The sequence below is a fragment of the Lichenostomus cassidix genome, chromosome 6 (assembly GCF_008360975.1).
Source record: "Lichenostomus cassidix isolate B80296 chromosome 6, HeHo_3.0, whole genome shotgun sequence".
In the NCBI taxonomy this organism is placed as follows: Eukaryota; Metazoa; Chordata; class Aves; order Passeriformes; family Meliphagidae; genus Lichenostomus; species Lichenostomus cassidix.
The window spans coordinates 2,280,359-2,299,015 of record NC_139487.1 but is presented as its reverse complement, the minus strand read 5'-3'; the positions used below and the strand labels follow the sequence as shown (position 1 = coordinate 2,299,015).

The window sequence follows — 18,657 nt, the reverse complement described above, 5'->3', positions numbered from 1 at the left end:
CAGATAAGGGTTGGCACTGCAAGATGCTCTCCATCTGAGGGTTTTCATTATTTGTCTCTTGGCCCAGTGATGTCCAAGTCCACCTTTCATCCTTGAGATTGTTCCAGCAGCCAACTTCTTTATTCTTCTGTGCAGAACTGTTGCTTTTGGGTTAATTCCACTCTTTCTGAAGAGTCACTTTTCACTGCATTTTCCATTTTCTCGTAACTTTTAACAGAGAAGTTACTGAAAATTGTCAGGACCTGCTTAGGAGGAGGAGGAGGATTTAACTAACACCTGGAGTGATAAAATATTTCTGCTTCCTCTTTCAATTTTGATTTGGGCATAAAGCTGAACCGTTTTTATATTCATGAGTTGCAGCAACTTCCCAGGTGATAACAAACCACTGCCCAGCTTATAGCCAAGAATTCATCCAGCATGATTTTTTACTGTTGAAATGATCTCTTCAGAGTAGTGATCTTTCAACTTGCTATTTCTTATTTCCAGTGGTGTAATAGATATTCTTAAAATTAACTTCATCAGATAAAAATCATCTTCATTTTGCTGTTTGGTACTGGAGTACTAAAAGATGGTAAAAGTACTCTGAGGTTTTCCAGTAGTGCTGTCAGCAGTGGTTGAAACAGGCATAGAATCCTCATTGAGTGACATTTGATTTGCAAATGGAGATATGCTGTAATAATAATAGTAATAGTAAGAATAATAATAATAGTAGTGTTCTGTTGACTTTCACTGGGATTTTTCCACTGACTTACATTGTTTTACCCACTCACAGAAGGGTTCAGTGTGTCATGAAATCAAATCAAAAATCAACTGGGATTTGAACAATTCAAAAATCAACGCTTAAATCTCTCCATCTCCTCTTTGGATGTTCCTTCATGGAAAGTTGGAGGAATATCTGACTTCCTAAACCCCCCTGATGCCAAGGGCTTGTTCAATTAAACACATGTCCTGAGCTCTGCTCCTTCTCCAGTGATCATACAAACACAGCAAAATCTGTATTATTTGTTCTTTATTGGCATTCACTGGAATTAATAAAAAGGGGAAAAAAGCGAGTTACAATTGAAAGAAAAAGAATGGTATGTAAAGTAACGAGATTGTGCCAAAGCTTAATTAGATGGAGCCGATTGACTACATTACAGGGATGTCTCGAGGCAGCATAATTAAGTTGTAGGCACAGTCCTGCCTGGCTTGGAAGCGTTTTTATCTCCATGAGGGAAGCAGCCTTGGCTGGCCTCTGTACCACGTTCAATTGCTAATTCTGGGGGGAAGATTTACAGATCTCATTGTGTTAGCAGCCTTCAAAAGCACCAGGCAAAGCTGGGATAAGTCAGAGGATAAAAGTGTTGATTGTCTGATCACTCAGATAACTTGGGTTTCAATCTTAGTTTGCGCTACAGCTCCGTAATTGAATCATAGATCTAAAATACATATATTTTACAGCAGTGCAGGGTGTTCATTTGGGCTGGATTCTGTTCGTTTGTAAAATCTCTTAATGAAGTGTTTTCCTGAAACACACACTGTGAAGATGCTGAATTATGGGCTGAAGTGCTGAAATTCCTCCTTGGCTGTGCTGGGTGCAAAGGCAGAGAGACCTCTGTCATTTTAGCTATAAAAAATAATATTATAAAATGCACCTGCATATATGTATGTACCAAAATTTTCTGTATATTTGTTCATATTTTATATATACTTTCATATTTTAATTTTTTTGTGCCTTCCTTTCTTAATTTAAGTTTAATTTTCACATTTGGGTTCCTTCTTTCTCCTCCATAATTCTGCCATGGGGATGATCTGACTTTTTACTACAGCAATGTCCAAGGGGCATCTAAACATTTCCTTTATTAATTTATTTGAATATATAAATTAATAAATAAATACCCTCTATTAGCATGCTGATGCCTGTATCAGTTTATAGAAATACATCAATATACATGTAAATAATCTCTTGGCAACATGTTGCCCATATATAAATAGATATAAATAGATATAAATAGAAATAAATAGATATAAATATATATATATATATAAATATATATAAATATATATAAATATATATAAATATATATAAATATATATAAATATATATAATATATATAAAATAATGTCTCTTGCCATCATGTTGCCCATATGGCTTCATTTCTCTTGGATACCAAACTTCAGCAATTTTTTTTTTTCAGAAGAGATTGCTAAGTATCTTAAATTCAGTAAAACCCCTTTTTAGCTGGTTTGTTTGAAATAATTCTGTCTTTTTTTTTTTTTTTTTGGTCAGCCTGCAGGAAAATTAATTTTTTTCTTTGCCATAGTGAAGCTTCTTTTTCAAGATTGGTTGTGGGATGGGGGGGAAGAAAAAAAACCAAACCCAGTACATGTCAGGAAGAGTTTTCATCATTTTTGGACCTCTGAGGACACACAAATCTCCCCCAGCCTGCTCCAAAGAGCAGCTCATTTGCCTGGGCATTAGCTGGCAGCTGCACAGCATAAATTGCAAGTTTTCAGGGGGAATCTCGTGTTTGTTTTGAAGATGGAGATCAGGCTACCAAGGAATAAGATGTTTATTTTGCAGCACCATGAATATGTAGTGCCCTACTTCTCCTGTGCCATTTGGTTTTCTCTCTCAAGCTTGTCAGGCCAACTCCTTTTGCGATTTAAGAAGCATTTGAGAAACTCCAGAAGCTTCAGTGGGGACTGAATTAGCATGTTGGAAGTAGAGCAGTGAGCAATGTTTTAAAGATTGTCCTCCAACAGCATTTCTATTGTGCCATAAGTGGATTTATTTTTTTTTTGCCTCGTGTTTAAAAACATATTTTACTTGAATTTAAAATACAACCAGTTGCATGTCTGGCTTAGATACAACATCGCAGCTTTAAAAAAAAATACATACATGTTGTGCTAATAAACAATTTTTAATGATCTCTTGATTATGAAAAGATATTTTAAAGACAAGTGATTTTATCCCAAACATTGCCTCTGTTTCTGCATATGCTAATTTCCTTGATTAATTTGGAGAACATCTGCATGGAGCTCTGTGCACTTACCAGTGGTGAGATCACTCTGCTTTTCAGGGAACAGCCTCGAATTTCACTTGCCAGACAGACTCACTTTTTGTGTCTAATTGGGATGCCAAATATACAAAGGTACCCCAGAAGAGTGTGTAATTATGTCATTTTCTCTTGATCTTTCAGAGTCTTCCTGCGAGCAATTAATCAGTATGCAGATATGCTAAACAAAAAATTCCTTGATCAGGCCAACTTTGAGTTACAGGTAAGAAAAAAAAAACAGTTTTAACATAAAAAATGATATTAATGGGATAATTTTCTGCCCTAAACGTGTAATTTTGGTGGGTTTGTTTGCCATTGTATGATATTAATGTCATAAATTTCTGCCCTAAACATGTAATTTTGGTGGGTTTGTTTGCCATTGTATGATATTAATGTGATAATTTTCTGCCCTAAACATGTAATTTTGGTGGGTTTGTTTGCCATTGTATGATATTAATATGATAATTTTCTGCCCTAAACATGTAATTTTGGTGGGTTTGTTTGCCATTGTATGATATTAATGTGATAATTTTCTGCCCTAAACGTGTAATTTTGGTGGGTTTGTTTGCCATGGTGAATCCCAGTTATCCCAGTTAAATCATTCCAGGCTCAGCAGGTTGTGTGATCCACTGTGGATCTTGTCATGGAATCACAGAATCCCAGCAGGGTTTGGGTTGGGATTCTGCTTGAATCATCCCAACACAAAGGATTTGGGGTTTGTAGCTGGGAAATATTTGTTGGCAACATAAAGGCAACGAGGAGATGTGTTAAGGATTTGTCAAGAAACACCATCTCTGTCGTGTCTGTTCTTTGCTCCTTTAAATATTTATGTGCATAATTTAGAGGCTTTTAAGTTGTTTTGTAGGTGAGCATAGAGACGTTTCAGAGAATTAATGGAACCTCTTCTTGTCATTTTGGGGGCTTGCAGCTCTGGAACAACTATTTCCACCTGGCTGTTGCTTTTCTCACGCAAGAATCTTTACAACTGGAGAATTTTTCGAGTGCAAAAAGAGCAAAAATCCTCAACAAGTAAGTCCTGCTCGTCATCTCAATCATGGCCAAGAACTCGAGGTCTATTGACATCACTGCAGTTTAATTTCTTAGCTAAATCTATTCAAATTGAGATGCAATCAGGGGATAATGAAAGGTTGGGTTGAAAAACAGGAATCAGGCGTTGCGTGTGTTTCTAGCCTGTGAATTACACAATTCATTACTGATGAAGACAGGGTTTTGTGCTGCAGGATGTTCAGCAAGTCAAGACTTCTCAGAAGTGTTAACATGTTAGAAAACTGCATTTTGAAATCACTTTGGCTTTGTGCTTCTTCTAATCTCATTTTCTGTCTTTATTGTTTAATCCCTGTTGGCCTTTCAGAGGGAGGTTTGGTAGTTGCAGCTACTTCCTGCCATCCCTGGAGGATGGTTTGGGATAACTGCAGCCTTGGCTGCTCTCTTTCTTCAAAGAAATTCCATTCCCTGCCCCACACAGGGAGCTCCAACCTCCCTGCTGCTGGGCAGAATCCACAGCACAGCAAAGCTGTCAAAAGGGGGAAAAAATAGGAAAGACTGGAACAGGAAGGTTTTGTTTCAATAGAGTGATGAAGGTTGGAAAGGATTTCTGGGATCATGGAGATCGAGGCCACCACTGCCTCTTGTCCCCAAGTGCCACATCCTCAGGGATGGGCACTCCAGCACTGCCCTGGTGCCTGAGCACCCTTTGAGGGAGGGAATTTCCCCAAATCTCCAATCTAAACCTCCTCTGGCACAACTTGAGGCAGTTTTCCTTTTGCCCTATTGATATTTCTGCTGCCTTTTATTGGTGTTCCACACTAGTGACCTTATTGTTGCTTAACTAAACACCAAGCTCTGAAAAAAGCCAGTTTGGGGATTTCAGGCACAGAGTGTGGATCCTTTTACTGTGGCACAATATTTGGGAAGAGCAGTGTGTTCCCATGGCCAGAGAGGTCCCAGGTACTGCACAAAAATGAGGAATTTCCACGCTGTGATTCCCTGATCAAGCAGAGCTCAGGCTCCTGGTGTGTACAGTAAATCAAATATAGCTATGTAGAGAAAGAAAATGCATTTTGGATCCCTTCACCTTCTGAATTCAGGCCTTATTATGATAAGAGCAATCCCATGGAGGATGGGGACAGTTCATCCCTGCTGCAGTGACTTGGTTTTAGAGGCTTTCTGCTTTTGTGGCTTGCAGGTTTTGACCAGAAAATCCAGGAAGGGCTCCACATCCCATTCCTTTTTTTGGGAGCAAAGTCTTGCCCCGCAAACTCCCTCCTGAATTTTGAGGTGTTTCCTTTGGAAGTTCTGCTCTACCTTGAGCCTTGAAAGAGAATTTTTAAGCACCTCAGGATGTGCTTTACCTGTGGCTCGTGGGGCTTCCTTGATGAAACAGGAATATTTACAGGTTCAGAGGAAAAGTGGTGTCAAGCAGAGCTCAGGGTTTTGGGCTTGTGCCGTAAATACCATAAATAACATTTTAGATAAAGGTTTTTTAAGGAAATTGAGCTGGTATTGCAGAGCCAGGTATATTTGATAGAAGGAAATTGAGCTGCCTTTGTGAAGCCAGGTAAATTGTATTGGAGGAAATTGAGCTGGTGTTGCAGAGCCAGGTAAATTTTATTTAATTAAATTCAGAATCCCTTTGCTCTCTCTGCCCAACACTGGTTGGGCATTTTAGTTGGGATCAAACTCCTGACCTGAACAAAGAACCAGCAGCTGAGCTGTAATAGGGCTGGAAATTGCTGTCAAATCCATTTGTGGCCTGCTAATCCCTCTTTGTCAGGATGGGAACCATAGGCACTAATTTTCTCGGAGTGATTTTTATATTAAACAGAGCAGTTGGTGTGGCTGGAGGAATTCAAGGGATCAACAGGCATTTCTCATGGCTAATAGAAGTAAATAGAGGAAGTTGCTTGAAGTGGTTGCTTAATAAAGTTGGCTAAATTGTAAATCTGTGATTATAATGAATTTGCAAATTGTTATTTTCAGTTTAATCGTGTTTTGGAGGCAGGAATCAAGGCAATAAATTCCTCAGGATGCAATAAATGCGTGGTCTGGAGGCACTTGCCTTGCTGTGTGAAGGCACTTCTGTGTCAAAAGGGATATAATTACTCAGTTAATTCAATATCACACTCCCCCATCTTTTTAAGTATATATTTCAATTAAAATGTCAAATATTTAATAATTCAAATTTAATTATTGTAATTTGTAGGTTTTGCTAAACATCACATTTAAGCATTAGATAATAACGGTTTCTTAATGATGCAGAAGATTCTCTTTAATCCATATTAATGACAGGGTGCCTCACTATTATCCCCCAGAAATCCCACAAGTTGCCAGATATTACAGTCCTGCTCATCTTGTTCTTTAAGTAATGATCTTCAACTTGCAAATATTCCATGTAGCAAATGCATCCTTGAGCTCGTTATGGTTCTCATCCCCTCGTTAACGAAGGCAACAGGAGTTTTTCCACTCATTAAGATTTCCTGGTGTTGATTTAGAGGAGGGGAATGTAAAAATGACCCTGATGGAGGTGGGAGGTGTTGGTGGCACCAGCTTTGGGGCAGAGCTGGTGCTGGATGAGCTCCCAACCCTACTGGGACCGTGAAATGTTGGAATTATTGAGCTTGGAGACCTTTTTTCTCCAAATTCCCATGTTTGCACTGCAGGCTGGTAATCTCAGTATTATGGATCCAATTCAAGGACCCATCCTGAAATTTCTTCTCTTTTTGAATGCTGGGAATGGGATTTTAAAATCAGATTTATCTGCTTGTAGGTCTTAAATTTATTTTGTTTTAATGATTTTTTTTTCCTTTTTAAGGTATGGGGACATGAGGAGGCAGATTGGGTTTGAAATCAGAGACATGTGGTACAACCTGGGTAAGTATCCTGAGCATCTGTTACCTTCAGTGTTCCCATAAAACAGTGTAGAGGAAATTTCCTGGAATTCCTGTAGAGGAATTCCTGGAAAAATTGAATGCCAGGTTGGATGGGACTTGGAGAATCCTGGGATAGTGGAAGGTGTCAAAGTCCCTTCCAACCCAAACCATCCCATGATTCTGTAAAATGAATTTGCTTTCTCTGGAAACAAAGAAGGTCCTCCAGAAGGCTTTTAAAAATCAGGTGATTTAAAAAATCAAGCCACCTCTGCATATTTAATTCACCATCTGGGAAGGCACATAACTCTTGTTAATATTGATGTGTCGTGTGGTTTTTGTGGTTCTCAGCCTCTTGCTAAATACAAAGCCATTGTTATGGTGATACATATTCAGTGGGGGGTTTTTTCATTAAAATACCTATATACACACATATTTATATTTATATTTATATTTATATTATTTATATTTATATTTATATTTATATTTATATTTATATATATTACATCCACTCACCTGTGGATGCAGTTTCCTGCTGCTGTAGCAAAATGGATGTGTGCAAGGGTTCTCAGTAACTTAGCCTGGAAATTCTGCTGAAATTCTGCTTTTCAGTCTTGTTTGGCTGCATCAGAGTGAGTCAGTACAGTCTGAGGAGTTGGACCTCCCTGGAGCTTGTAGGGAAATGAGGCATCTCTGCCTCTCTCCATCCTGGGCTGCTCTTTGGCTGTAATTTGGCTGTACAGGGATTGAATTTCATGAGAAACTGAGTATTTACTGTGACCTGAGTGTACTCGTCTGCCAGATTTCATTTGCCTGAGCTTAACAGCACAGACACTCTCAGCTCTTCTGAATTTTATCAAAACTTCCTCAAATTATCAGAAATAAATGCGTTTGCCACTTCACTTCTATCTGTGGCTGAGCTGTTGTTGCTGAGAGTTGAAAAACCTCAGCATCTGTGAGAGAAGGGAATGCCAAGGGTTCATAAGGATTTGATATCACAGAATTTGCATCCTATCTGCTGGAATGATGAGAAAAGGCTTCAGAGAGCAGCCGAGTTCACTTTCTATTAGGAGCATCTTTGGTGAATTAAGTGTCTGGAGAGCAGATTAGAGCTTAGTGCACGACTGAGATGTGGTTTGACAGACAGGTAATAAAATCAGTGTCGTTGCTGCTGCTGCATCACCCAGCGTGGGATGCTGGCAGCCTCTGGGGCAGTCATTAGCCAAACCCTTCCCTCCTCCAGGCCCACAGTCATGGAATTGGTGAGGTTGGAAAAGGTCAACCAGCCCAGCAGTGCCAAGGCCACCAGTGACCATGTCCCCAAGTGCCACATCCACGTGGATTTTAAATCCCTCCAGGGATGGAGACTGAACACTGCCCTGGGCAGCCCCTTCCAGTGCTTGAAAACCCTTTTGGTGAAGAAATTTTCCCTAATTTCCACCCTGCCCCTCCTCTGGCCCAGCCTGGAGCTGTTCCCTCTCCTCCTGTCCCTGTTCCCTGGAGCACAGCCTGACCCCCTGGCTGTCCCCTCCTGGCAGCAGCTGTGCAGAGCCACAAGGTCCCCCTGAGCCTCCTTTGCTCCAGGCTGAGCTCCTTTCCAGCTCACTCAGCCACCTGACTAAAGTTTCTGGCCTCTTTGGATTCTTACAGATTCTTAAATTTTTCCTAGAATTTCCTGGACTGAAAATAGAAAGTTTGATGGAGACTTTTCCATCCAGCTGTTCTTAACTGAGGTGGTTTTATCCAGGCTGGGCTTCGTGGAGTGCATTGTGCCTTTCACTCCTTCTGCTGCCACTGGCTGCTCTTAGACAGATTATTTAGTTGCTCCAGGGTTCAGTTTCTCACCATTAACAAGGATAATAATTTCCCCTGGAGTTTTGGGAATCGATTGGCACAAGGGGTAGTGTTTTCTTCGATATTTCTTTCTGGGCTGCCATGAAAGCCTTTTATTTGTAATGGATTTTTTATAAATGGAGATTATCCAGGTAGATGCCTCAGTGACCTCCTCAAGCTCTAATGTCTGTGATTCTCTGAGATCCATTAATGGGATCCTTAATGCCAAAATCTCACATGTGGAGGGGAGTCAGGAAATTGCTGCTCTTCCCAACAAAAGCTGGGAGAGAAAAGTAAATGTGAGGCAGGAGTTCAGCGCAAGGCTGCCTTTGTGCTTCTCCTGAGCAGCACCTTGCTTTTCCTCATCTTTGTCACACAGGTGGTCCATATTTAACTCATGGATCATGTTAAACTCATGGATCATGTTAAACTCCTGGGTCATGTTAAACTCCTGGGTCATGTTAAACTCATGGGTCACACTTAACTTCTGGCTCTTCACCAGTGTCATCCATATCACAACATCAATTCAGAAGGAATTCCAACTTCCCCACTGCAGGGAATCAATGGGGGATGCCTGACACTTTTATCTTGGAAGTTGCACTGCATTAATCAAATTTTCCACGTGTGTTTTCAAAACCAAGTCAGAAGTGAAAGGCTGGAATTCTGCGTGAGCACTGGATTTTTATGTCTGTGCCATTGTGCATGAAATGTGCTGAAACCAAACCACCCTGACTTTTTTGATTTATGGATTAAAGGGTGTAGATAAGCCTCAGACATGAGTATTTTGTCTCATCAGGTTTTGTTTCTAAATACCATGATTACCACATGATGCCTGCTGAGTTAAAACTCCCCAGCTGGGAACAAGGCAGTCCTCCAGCTATAACGCACATTTGAAAGTCTAATTTTTTTTTTTCTGGAATAAAATAGTAAAATAAGAATTCTTAAAGTTTTTACTTGTCCGCCTGTTTATGATGCAGGGAGGGCCTCAGTAGTCACACCCTGCTACTTTTATTAGTAGAAAAAAATAAAATAAAAGGACATTTTTGGTGCAGAACAGCTTTTATCCTTCCATACCACAACCCAAACTTGAAAATGTGTTATTTTGAGTCACTGTTTTGTTGAAACTGGCGCTTCTCACACCTTGGTGTGACATTAAATATCAAAAAAAGCATAAAACAGGCTGTGGCCTGCCTTGGAAATGCAGGAATTCAAACCCCATGCACTGAGAAGTGTTTTGTGATGCAATTTAGCAAACAGAAGCCGAGAGTTGGACAGGAGGTCGTGTGCCCAGGTGTGCAGTGGTTAATGACTGCCAGAGGAATTGTGGTGACATTTCCAGTGACATCCTTGTGGCAAAGGGAAAGGAAAGGCAGTTTGGGGAGCAGAGCTTTCACTGGTGATGTTTAACCTGGGGGGAGATGGAGCTGTGAAACTCCTGCAGGTGAAGGGGAATGGCTGTGGTGTCCTCCAGCGAGCTGCCACGGTCCCTGCCAGGCTTTGACGTCACCAAAGGTGTCCTGCCAGGGCTGTGGATGCCGTGGGAGGGAAGGCCAGGGTTAAAAATAGCCCTGAACTTTGGGCGTTACGTAAATAGAAGTCATCACACATCACCCTCTGTGGATTAGTCAGGCGTGTTCCCAGCCTGCCCAGGGCACAGGGGAGGCTGCTGGCAAATCACCCAGAGCGTTTTGTGGCCCAAATGGAAATGGGAAGAAGGTGGGGAATGAGAATCACACGTTGTCCAGCAAGGAGAACACTTTGGCTTTGGTTTTTGTGGTGAGCTCCCTGCCTGCTTAGTGAGCACGTCCCATGGGGGAGGCAAGGCACTGCGGGGGAGGTTTTTGCATGTTCAGAGGTGGCTTTTATTGCATGTGGTTCTTCAAGCAGCTGCACGAGTTGGTTTTCAGCAGAGACTCCTCGGTTTTCATCCAGACTTGTAGCATTGGGACAAGTCCAATGGGATTGTCCAAATCCCATGCCAACTCTCTGCATGGGAGTTGCCACACTCCCCCAGAGGAGAAAGGTGAATTCCTTGCTGGGGTGTTTATCAGACAGGGATGGATGCCCTGGGGGGCCAGGGGAGGATTGTTTCCCCTTCCTGCTCTGCTCCCATGCTTTCTTTAGTGGCACAGCCTCTCCAGGATCCCACTGTCACACAAACCTGTGCTCGTGCATTGTCACCATCGATGTGACGTGCGTGGGATGGACGTCACCCAGGGCTCCCCATTCATGGAAAGCAGCAAACAGCATCAAAGATTCAAATCTCCTGTGGATTTTCCACATGTCAAGTTCAAAAGATGTTCCTCTTCTGAGGGAATTCCTGTGCTCGAGGCAATGGAAAAACCCACCGTGGCACAGGGAGAACTCGCTGCTGTTCAATCACCGCGTGACGAACAACTTTTGTCATCGTTACTTGTTTCCTGCAGCATTGACTCTGCCACTCTTCAGGCAGAACACAAGAAATCTGTCACCTGAGAGGCCCAATGTAATAATAATCCTTCTAGGAGAAACTGAGGGAAGCTTTAGGTCTCTCACTTGATATTCCTGAGCAGCACCCAGCGCTGCAGCAGCACCCAAAGTCACTGTTTTAGTTGAGTATTAATTTGCCCTGATCCGATTGCTAATGCTAATAGGATTCAGGAGTTTGCCAAATCAAGGAAGTTAAATTATATCTGCTAAAAAAAGTAGCGTGTTTTGGTGGGAAAGGATTTTTCTTGATTACATTTGTTGAGATTTATGTTAGTTCTGGTCAAAAGTGAAACTAGCAATTAAAGACTTCACTGGTTGCTGTCACAGTGGTGTAGTGCAGTGGAATGAAAATGAGGTGAAATCTGTTTCTGTCCTGTAGCACTGGGAACCACAGTGGGAAGCAAGAGTTTGGGGAATGGAGGAAACTTAGGGCTCCCTAAATTATCTGGACTCCAAAGAATCCTGTCTGAAGCACAATGCTGGGTATAGAAACAGCGTTTGAACCTGGTTGTAAAATCCCTAACATGGCATTTGTGAGGAACATCTCCACTTCTGTCCTGAGCTCCAAAGGACTCCCAGCCTGTTGCTGATGGAAAAATTTATCTGTGTTTTCTGAACTTCTGCCTGGAGCTCTCAGGGCTGTGCTGCTCCAGCATTGCTGTACAGTGAGGTGATAAAACAGCAGCACAGATTTCCCAGAGAAGCTGTGGCTGTTCCATCCCTGGCAGTGTCCAAGGCCAGGTTGGACAGGGCTTGGAGCAGCCTGGGACAGTGGAAGGTGTCCCTGCCATGGCAGGGGTGGCACTGAATGAGCTTTCAGGTCCCTCCCAACCCCAACCATGCTGATGATATTTTCATGGACTTCTTTACCAGATAATTCCCACCACATACACTGCACCATTTACCAATAACAAACAGTAACTTGCTGTTTTCCCCTAGTCCCACATCTATTAGGTGCCACACTCCTGCTAAGCTTTCCTTTCCCTTCCCTGTGCAGAGAGCAGAGCAGGCAGGGGGAGGAGCAGCTCTCTCTTGGGAAGCTCAGTCTGAAATCAAGTCTTGCAGGCAGCTCAGCTCCGAGGAAAGGAGACATATTGTGGGCTGGCTGAGCTGTGCTCTCGTGTCTGGAGGCTCTGTAAGGCTGCACTCGTGGTGACACTTTGATAGACTGACACCGAGAACATTTTGTTCACACAGGAGTCTAAATAAGTTAATACAAGTGATGTGCCTTTTAGCCTCCCTCTCTGCCAGCCACACGTTGGGGTTTAAAATAAAACCTGGAAATCTGGGTGTGAAAATTCCTAGTGGGAAATGTGGCTGATTCAACAGCTCCTCTTCATTTGGGTTTATACAATACCTCCCCTCCTGTGGAATTAATAATCACAATTGTAATGATGATAATGGTCATCGTCATCAGCATCAAATAAATAAAAATAATAAGGAAGTGTGTCTGTAGAGCCAGATAGTAAAAAACACTTTTTGTGCTCCACAAGGATTTATTGATACAATTTTATATCTTCGACCAAAGCCAGGGGCTGTTTGTTAACTCTGCCATGCATCTTGTCTCCTAAAGGTCAGCACAAAATCAAGTTCATCCCAGAAATGGTGGGGCCTATCCTGGAGATGACACTGATCCCAGAAACAGAGCTGAGGAAAGCCACCATCCCCATCTTCTTCGATATGATGCAGTGTGAATTCCACTCCACCAGGAGCTTCCAGAGGGTAAGCAGAGAGCTGCAGGCATTTGAACTTGGGGAGGAAGATTTGGCTGTTCTTTTGACGAAACAGAAGGATTTTTGTTATTTCTCATTTTTCTGAGGAATAATATAATTACGGATTTGCTTGTTTCCTATAACTCCCGAGGGGCTGTGGAGTTTTCATCTGTCGGTTTGAAACGGTTATTGAAGGAGAAATTTGCATGTAGTAAATGAAAGCTTTGGTTGTGGCACAGGAGCAAAGACAGATGTCTGAAATTGTCACTGTGACTCACACAAGGAGTTTGCTGCTGAGATAAATTGGACATAAAGGCAGCCTGATAATGTGGCAAAAGAATAACCTGTAAGGATTTGTCATCTCTGCTATCTTATAATTTTGATTTTCCCTACCATTTTCTGGGTTTTGAAGGGGAAAAAAAACAAGCCAGCACTGCTGGTGCTTCTTGCTCTACAGGCACTGCAAAATCTCAAATACTAATGGAGCATTTTTATTCTATTTTATTTTAACCTGCTGAGGGGAGCCCTTGAATACACACACACAGCATCTTCCCCTGATAGCATCAACTTTTGAAAGACAAGTGGAGTGCAAGAAAGTTTCCTGACGTCATTCATTTGACTTTGCTTCCCTTGAAACTTTGCTTATGGATTGAGTTTAAGACCACTTAGGCCAGGCAGGGTTTGGACTAAGCCAGTGGAGTTCCTTCCCACTGTGAAATTTCTGTCAGTTCAGGATATGACCTTGTGAATTTTGCAATAAAGTCTGACATGTGTTGTTTGCTTTTTTCTCCCCCTTCATATTGGCAGTTTTCTTTCTTGGATGAAAAACCTTATCCTTTGCCATCCTTTTCTTGTGAGCTGCTATTGAGAACCAACTCTTAATAAATCTGTAGGCAGAGCAAATGAAAATCTGCGTGGGGAGACTTAAGCAAGGGAAATGGCATCAGCTTTATTGCTTTGATTTGTTTCGTGCTGGATGGTGTGTGGAGAGGTTGTGAACTGTATTTTGGCTTCATCCAATTACTGCATAATCATTTTTTCTTATGTTTGACTCCAGTGCTACTGTAAAGATTGAAATGCTCGCTGGGATGCCATTTCAACAGTTTCCTGTCAGATGCTCTCTTTTGTTGCTTGTCATTTTTTATTTGTACAATTATATAGATCATGAAAATTCCGAGGGTAACTTTATAGCTAAATTTATGGCCCTCCATTTTCCTGACAGAAGGAAAGCTGCTTTGTGTGGAATAGTTGGGTGATTTTAATAAATGAATGTCTTAAATATTTCACTTAGGGTTGGTTTGGTTTTTGGGGTTTTTTTGCTGTTGGAGAGGAAAAATGCTTCATCCTCAAGTCAGAGATGTCTTGGGTTGTACTTGACATTGTATTTCCTGTGGCAGTGTAGCTTCTTTATGGATGTAGCATTGGCAGGAGATGTGCAGAGGTGACAACCCTCTTTTGCATGGGTTTGGAGTGAACAGGCAGAACTGACAGGGAATAATGAGTTTGTCCCTTTGTGGGTGTGCAGATAATTCAGTTCTGGAGTTCTCTGAGTGTCTCAGGTTGGGGAGTGAAGATCACAGGCTTGGAAAAAGCGGAGGGTTGAAGGAATCAACCCATCTGGGCTGGATGGGAGCTCTGGAAGTAATCAGGGCCTTAGGTTGGGATATCTGAGCTCTCCTGAAGCTCAGGAGGGAACACCTCCAGTGAGGGCTGGGTGAGCACTTCTCTGGGGGAGCTATTCCATTGGTTAATCCTGGTTTATGGGAAGTGTCCCCACCTGTGGCAGGAGCTTTGGAATGAAAGAAAACCTCTTCCCACCCCAGCCATTCCAGGATTCTGAGATTCAGACTTTTTGCTTTCGATTTCCTGGTGGAATTCCCTTGGATCAACTTGTGCCTGCTGCTGCTTGTCCTGCCACTGTGCACCTGGTAAACTGCATCTCCTCTCTGAGCACCTTTTGGGTGTTGGAATGTTGGAGCTGGATTTTCTCAGGGCTTAACAATCCCAATTCCCTCAGCCATTCTTGGAGCAGCTTCTGCAGCACTCTGCCATGCTGGTGGCCTTTCTTTAGCCCATCTCCAGCTTGTCAAAGTCTCTCTAAGCCCATGAACCAGAAATATTGGGAAATACTGGATTTCCCCAGTCACCTTTTTGCCCTCTGTGTACCTGGAAAAAGCTCCCATGAGATCTTGCCCCGTGGTTTTTCCTCAGGAATTAAAGCAGGCCTGCCTGGTCTGTAGATTCTGGGCTCATTTTTTAGTCTCTTTGGTGTTGAAGGGATAGAAATAGATAAAAATTTTGGTTTTAAGTATTACCAGTACCTAGGCAAGCTTTGATGCTTAATGGGTCAGTGTAATGTGCTGCTTCATATCCTTTATATGCAAGTACCAATTATCCTTGTCCAGCACTGCTTCCAGAGAGAACTTCCAAATGGAATGGTTGGCTGCTGTTAAACTAATCTGCCAGAAATCCAATTATCTAACCTTATTAGTCGCAGCAACGAGGGTTTAGATTGGCTCCACTTCTCCAGCAGATGTATCAACCTCCTGATTTGTGGGGGAGGAATTGCAGTTTTTTGCAGGCCTCTGATGCTGTGGTGGTTTGTGTGATAAACAGGCAGCTTTCCCCACGGTGGTTTTCATTTCAGGAGGAATTGGGTTTGCCTGGTAAAACCAGGAGCAGACTGAAGGGGTTGTTTTTTTCTCCCAGTGTATTTAGCCCTGAGAAAAAAACCAAGATAAATTCCTCTTGTTTTTACAGAACTGCATTAAGGCTGAGTGAATTAAAAGCTGGAGTTGTTTTTGTCCTCTCCCTCTGAAGGTGCTTTGAAGCCTTTAGAAACTTCAAAGTAGCCTGTGCCTCAAAGCAGGAATCCCATCCTAAAGTCAGAGTGGGGCTGAAGCTTCCCTGTAGAAGGAAACTCCTCCTTCTCCACTCGGCTTCTCCCTTGGCCAGTTTCAGCAGCCAAGCCTGGGGATGAAAGGGAATTTATCAGAGCCACGGGAGCGATGAAAGAGAATTGCTTGGATTGTTCAGGGTTTGCTCAGGTGAGTGGGATGGATCCTGTGGTGACAGCAGCAGGGGAAGCTCAGTGGGAAACAATCCTTCAGCTGAATTCAGAGGAATTTGGAGCTTGGAAAGCTCCTGATGGTGGTGGCTCCTCCTGGCTGTGGCTCCATTCCTCATTTCCCAGCAGCACTCTTTGCATACATTTCAGCTCACCCTCTCTGGAGTTGGGTCGTTGCTGATCCCAAGTTCTGTTTGTTTGGAGTTGAACCCATTGCTGACATTTCACAGGAAATCTCAGGGTCACCAAGATGGTCACAGCAGCATTTTGATTGTCACACGCTGCTTATTGATGAATTTCAAATGGATTGAATTCCCCTCAGTGAGAAGTTTCCTCTAGTTTATCTGAATCTCTCTTCACTTTTAGAACTTGTAATTCCTTATTAAGTCTTTTTGCCACGTCTGAGCCCTGGGTTAACCTCCTTTTGCCTGTGCTGTGGATCTGCAGACAGAACACAAGTAAATAACTCTCCCCATTCCTGTGATCCCCCTGAACATGCAAATTCAAATAACTAATCCCCCACAAAAGATTGGTGTTGATAAGTAACATTTCTAATTCCCTGCAGTTGAAATGTAAATCTGTAAGTTTTTCTTGGTTTCTGGCCTTTTGCAGGATATCAGTATTTCTCCCTCACTCCACCTGGAGAGCAAGGGAGGAAGGTAATGCACTGGCCTCCAGAATGATCCCACCATTTAAAATGCTGCCACATCTGTTTCCCAGCTGGAATGCTGTGGAAAAATTGAAAAGGGAATGGATGAGACTGTTGGGAACTGCCACCAACTTCCATAAAAACCTTTGAGCAAAGTTTCATTTCTGCATTAGGACTAATTTCTGGTGGTGCGATCTGTCACTTGAATTTTATATGGAAAATTATTATTACCCCCCATCAAAGTGGATTGATAGCAGCTTGGAGGGCTGGGAGTCCTCCTCATCTCCAGCAAGATTAAATTGTCAGCCAGTGCTGCAAATCCAGCCTTCCTCGAGGTGAAGCAAGTGCAGAAGTGATGAGTTGAGTTGACACGAGATGGCTCACCCTGATTTATCTGCTCCAGATGGGAGATTGGCACCGACAGAGGAAGCCCTGGATGAGCTCTTTGCTCAAGTTCACACTCTCATCCTAAAGAGAAGCTGAGATTTTGATCAGCTGAGAGGAAAAGTGGATAATAGTGTCCTGTAATCTTGCTGGTATCACCCCTCCAGCTTTCAGTGTCAACAGGAGGATGTGAATGTGGCTCGTTGATGGTGCAGATATTCCCCCTGAGCCTCCAGAGAGAGCCTCAGTGAGTGGCTCTAATGGAAACGTTGGAGATTTGGCACTTCTTCATTTGGGAGTAAATTCCATCACAATAATTGCAGGCCTATTTATGCATTAAATTAAATGTAATGCATTTGAAAAAAAAAAACCAATGTGTTAGGAAAAAAAGAAAGAGAAAAAGGAAAAATTGAGTTTATCAACAGATGCCAGGTGCAATGTCGCAGAGCCACTGGCTTGTGCAGCTGCAGGGTCACATTCCTACTCCATCATGGGAAATGCTAAACCTCCAAAGCTTCATAAACCTCAGCTTGTGTTGATAAAATCTTCCTCTGTGGAAACACCACAGAAGGAATTTTAGCTGACATTAAATAACATTTATTCGTCTGGCTGCCATGATCTGCATCACAGTGACTCCATGAGAAATATCAGGAATGACTGGAGAGTAAAGGTATTGTTAATAATCCTTAAAAGCCCCGAAATGCCACCAGTCTGGCTCTGTTCAGCCCAAGAGGCCATTAGGGAAATGGCCCAACAAAGCATGGATTTACAGAGATTGAAGTAAAACTGATAGTGGGAAGATCCTCGAGATCCTGCATGGCAAATGTAATTGTTCTTCTCTGTCTGAGTAATCTCTTCCTAAAAAATACATCACCTGAAGGGCTGGGGCTGGCAGCAAGTGTCATTTTTCACATTGGGTTAGAAAGTCAATTTCTTTTCTGGGCTCATTAGGGAGCAGGATTTTTGTGGTTTCTCTGTTTCATCACTGTGGTGTTTCAGTGTTTTACTCAACGCTCCTGTACTGGGAGGATGTGTTTGGCTCTGAGAGGGGCTGGATTGCATATGCCTGCCTTTTCTTATTTCCCTGTCATTTTTTAAATAGTGATTTTGTTGTATTTCACTGTGCCCAGGGGCAGGACCTAGGGAATGGCTGGAGCTGTGTCAGGGGAGGTTTAGGTTGGATTTTGGGAAAGGTTCTTCCCCCAGAGGGTGCTGGCACTGCCCAGGCTGCCCAGGGAATGGGCACAGCCTGAGGCTGCCAGGGATGCAGAGGGTGAGATTTTGGGGTGTCTGTGCAGGGCCAGGATTGATCCTGAGAGTTCCTCCCAACCCAGAATATTTTATAATCCAGACAGTCCATTCTTTCTCCATAGGTACATGAAGTGCTGTTAAAATCACCTGCAGATGCAAAGTGCATCTCTTGACATTTACAAAATGTTGTTTCTCTTTGTTCCTGTGCAGGGGTCCCTCTGCTTCTCCTCAGAGTCCTCAGGGGTGGCTTAAGCAAGTGACAGTGAAAACACTTGGTGACAACTGTTGGGTCACCAAACTGCTGCTCTGAGCGCTGGGCTCCCATTGCCTGCCACAGGCTCCCAGCTCAGCCAGCTTCTCCTGCTGA

At 42.7% G+C, this 18,657-nt stretch overlaps 1 protein-coding gene across 4 annotated transcripts in view; it reads left to right on the top strand.

Annotated features, from left to right (window-relative positions):
• The window catches only part of DOCK1 (dedicator of cytokinesis 1), a 251,333-nt gene that overhangs the window by 172,784 nt on the left and 59,892 nt on the right, over window positions 1-18,657 (top strand). For all 4 annotated transcript variants that reach the window (XM_085064608.1, XM_085064609.1, XM_085064607.1 and 1 more), the window contains exons 30-33: window positions 3,183-3,261; window positions 3,967-4,067; window positions 6,871-6,929; window positions 12,801-12,949. In XM_085064608.1, the coding sequence (XP_084920734.1) occupies window positions 3,183-3,261; window positions 3,967-4,067; window positions 6,871-6,929; window positions 12,801-12,949 (388 nt within the window). The remainder of the gene's footprint in view (window positions 1-3,182; window positions 3,262-3,966; window positions 4,068-6,870; window positions 6,930-12,800; window positions 12,950-18,657) is intronic.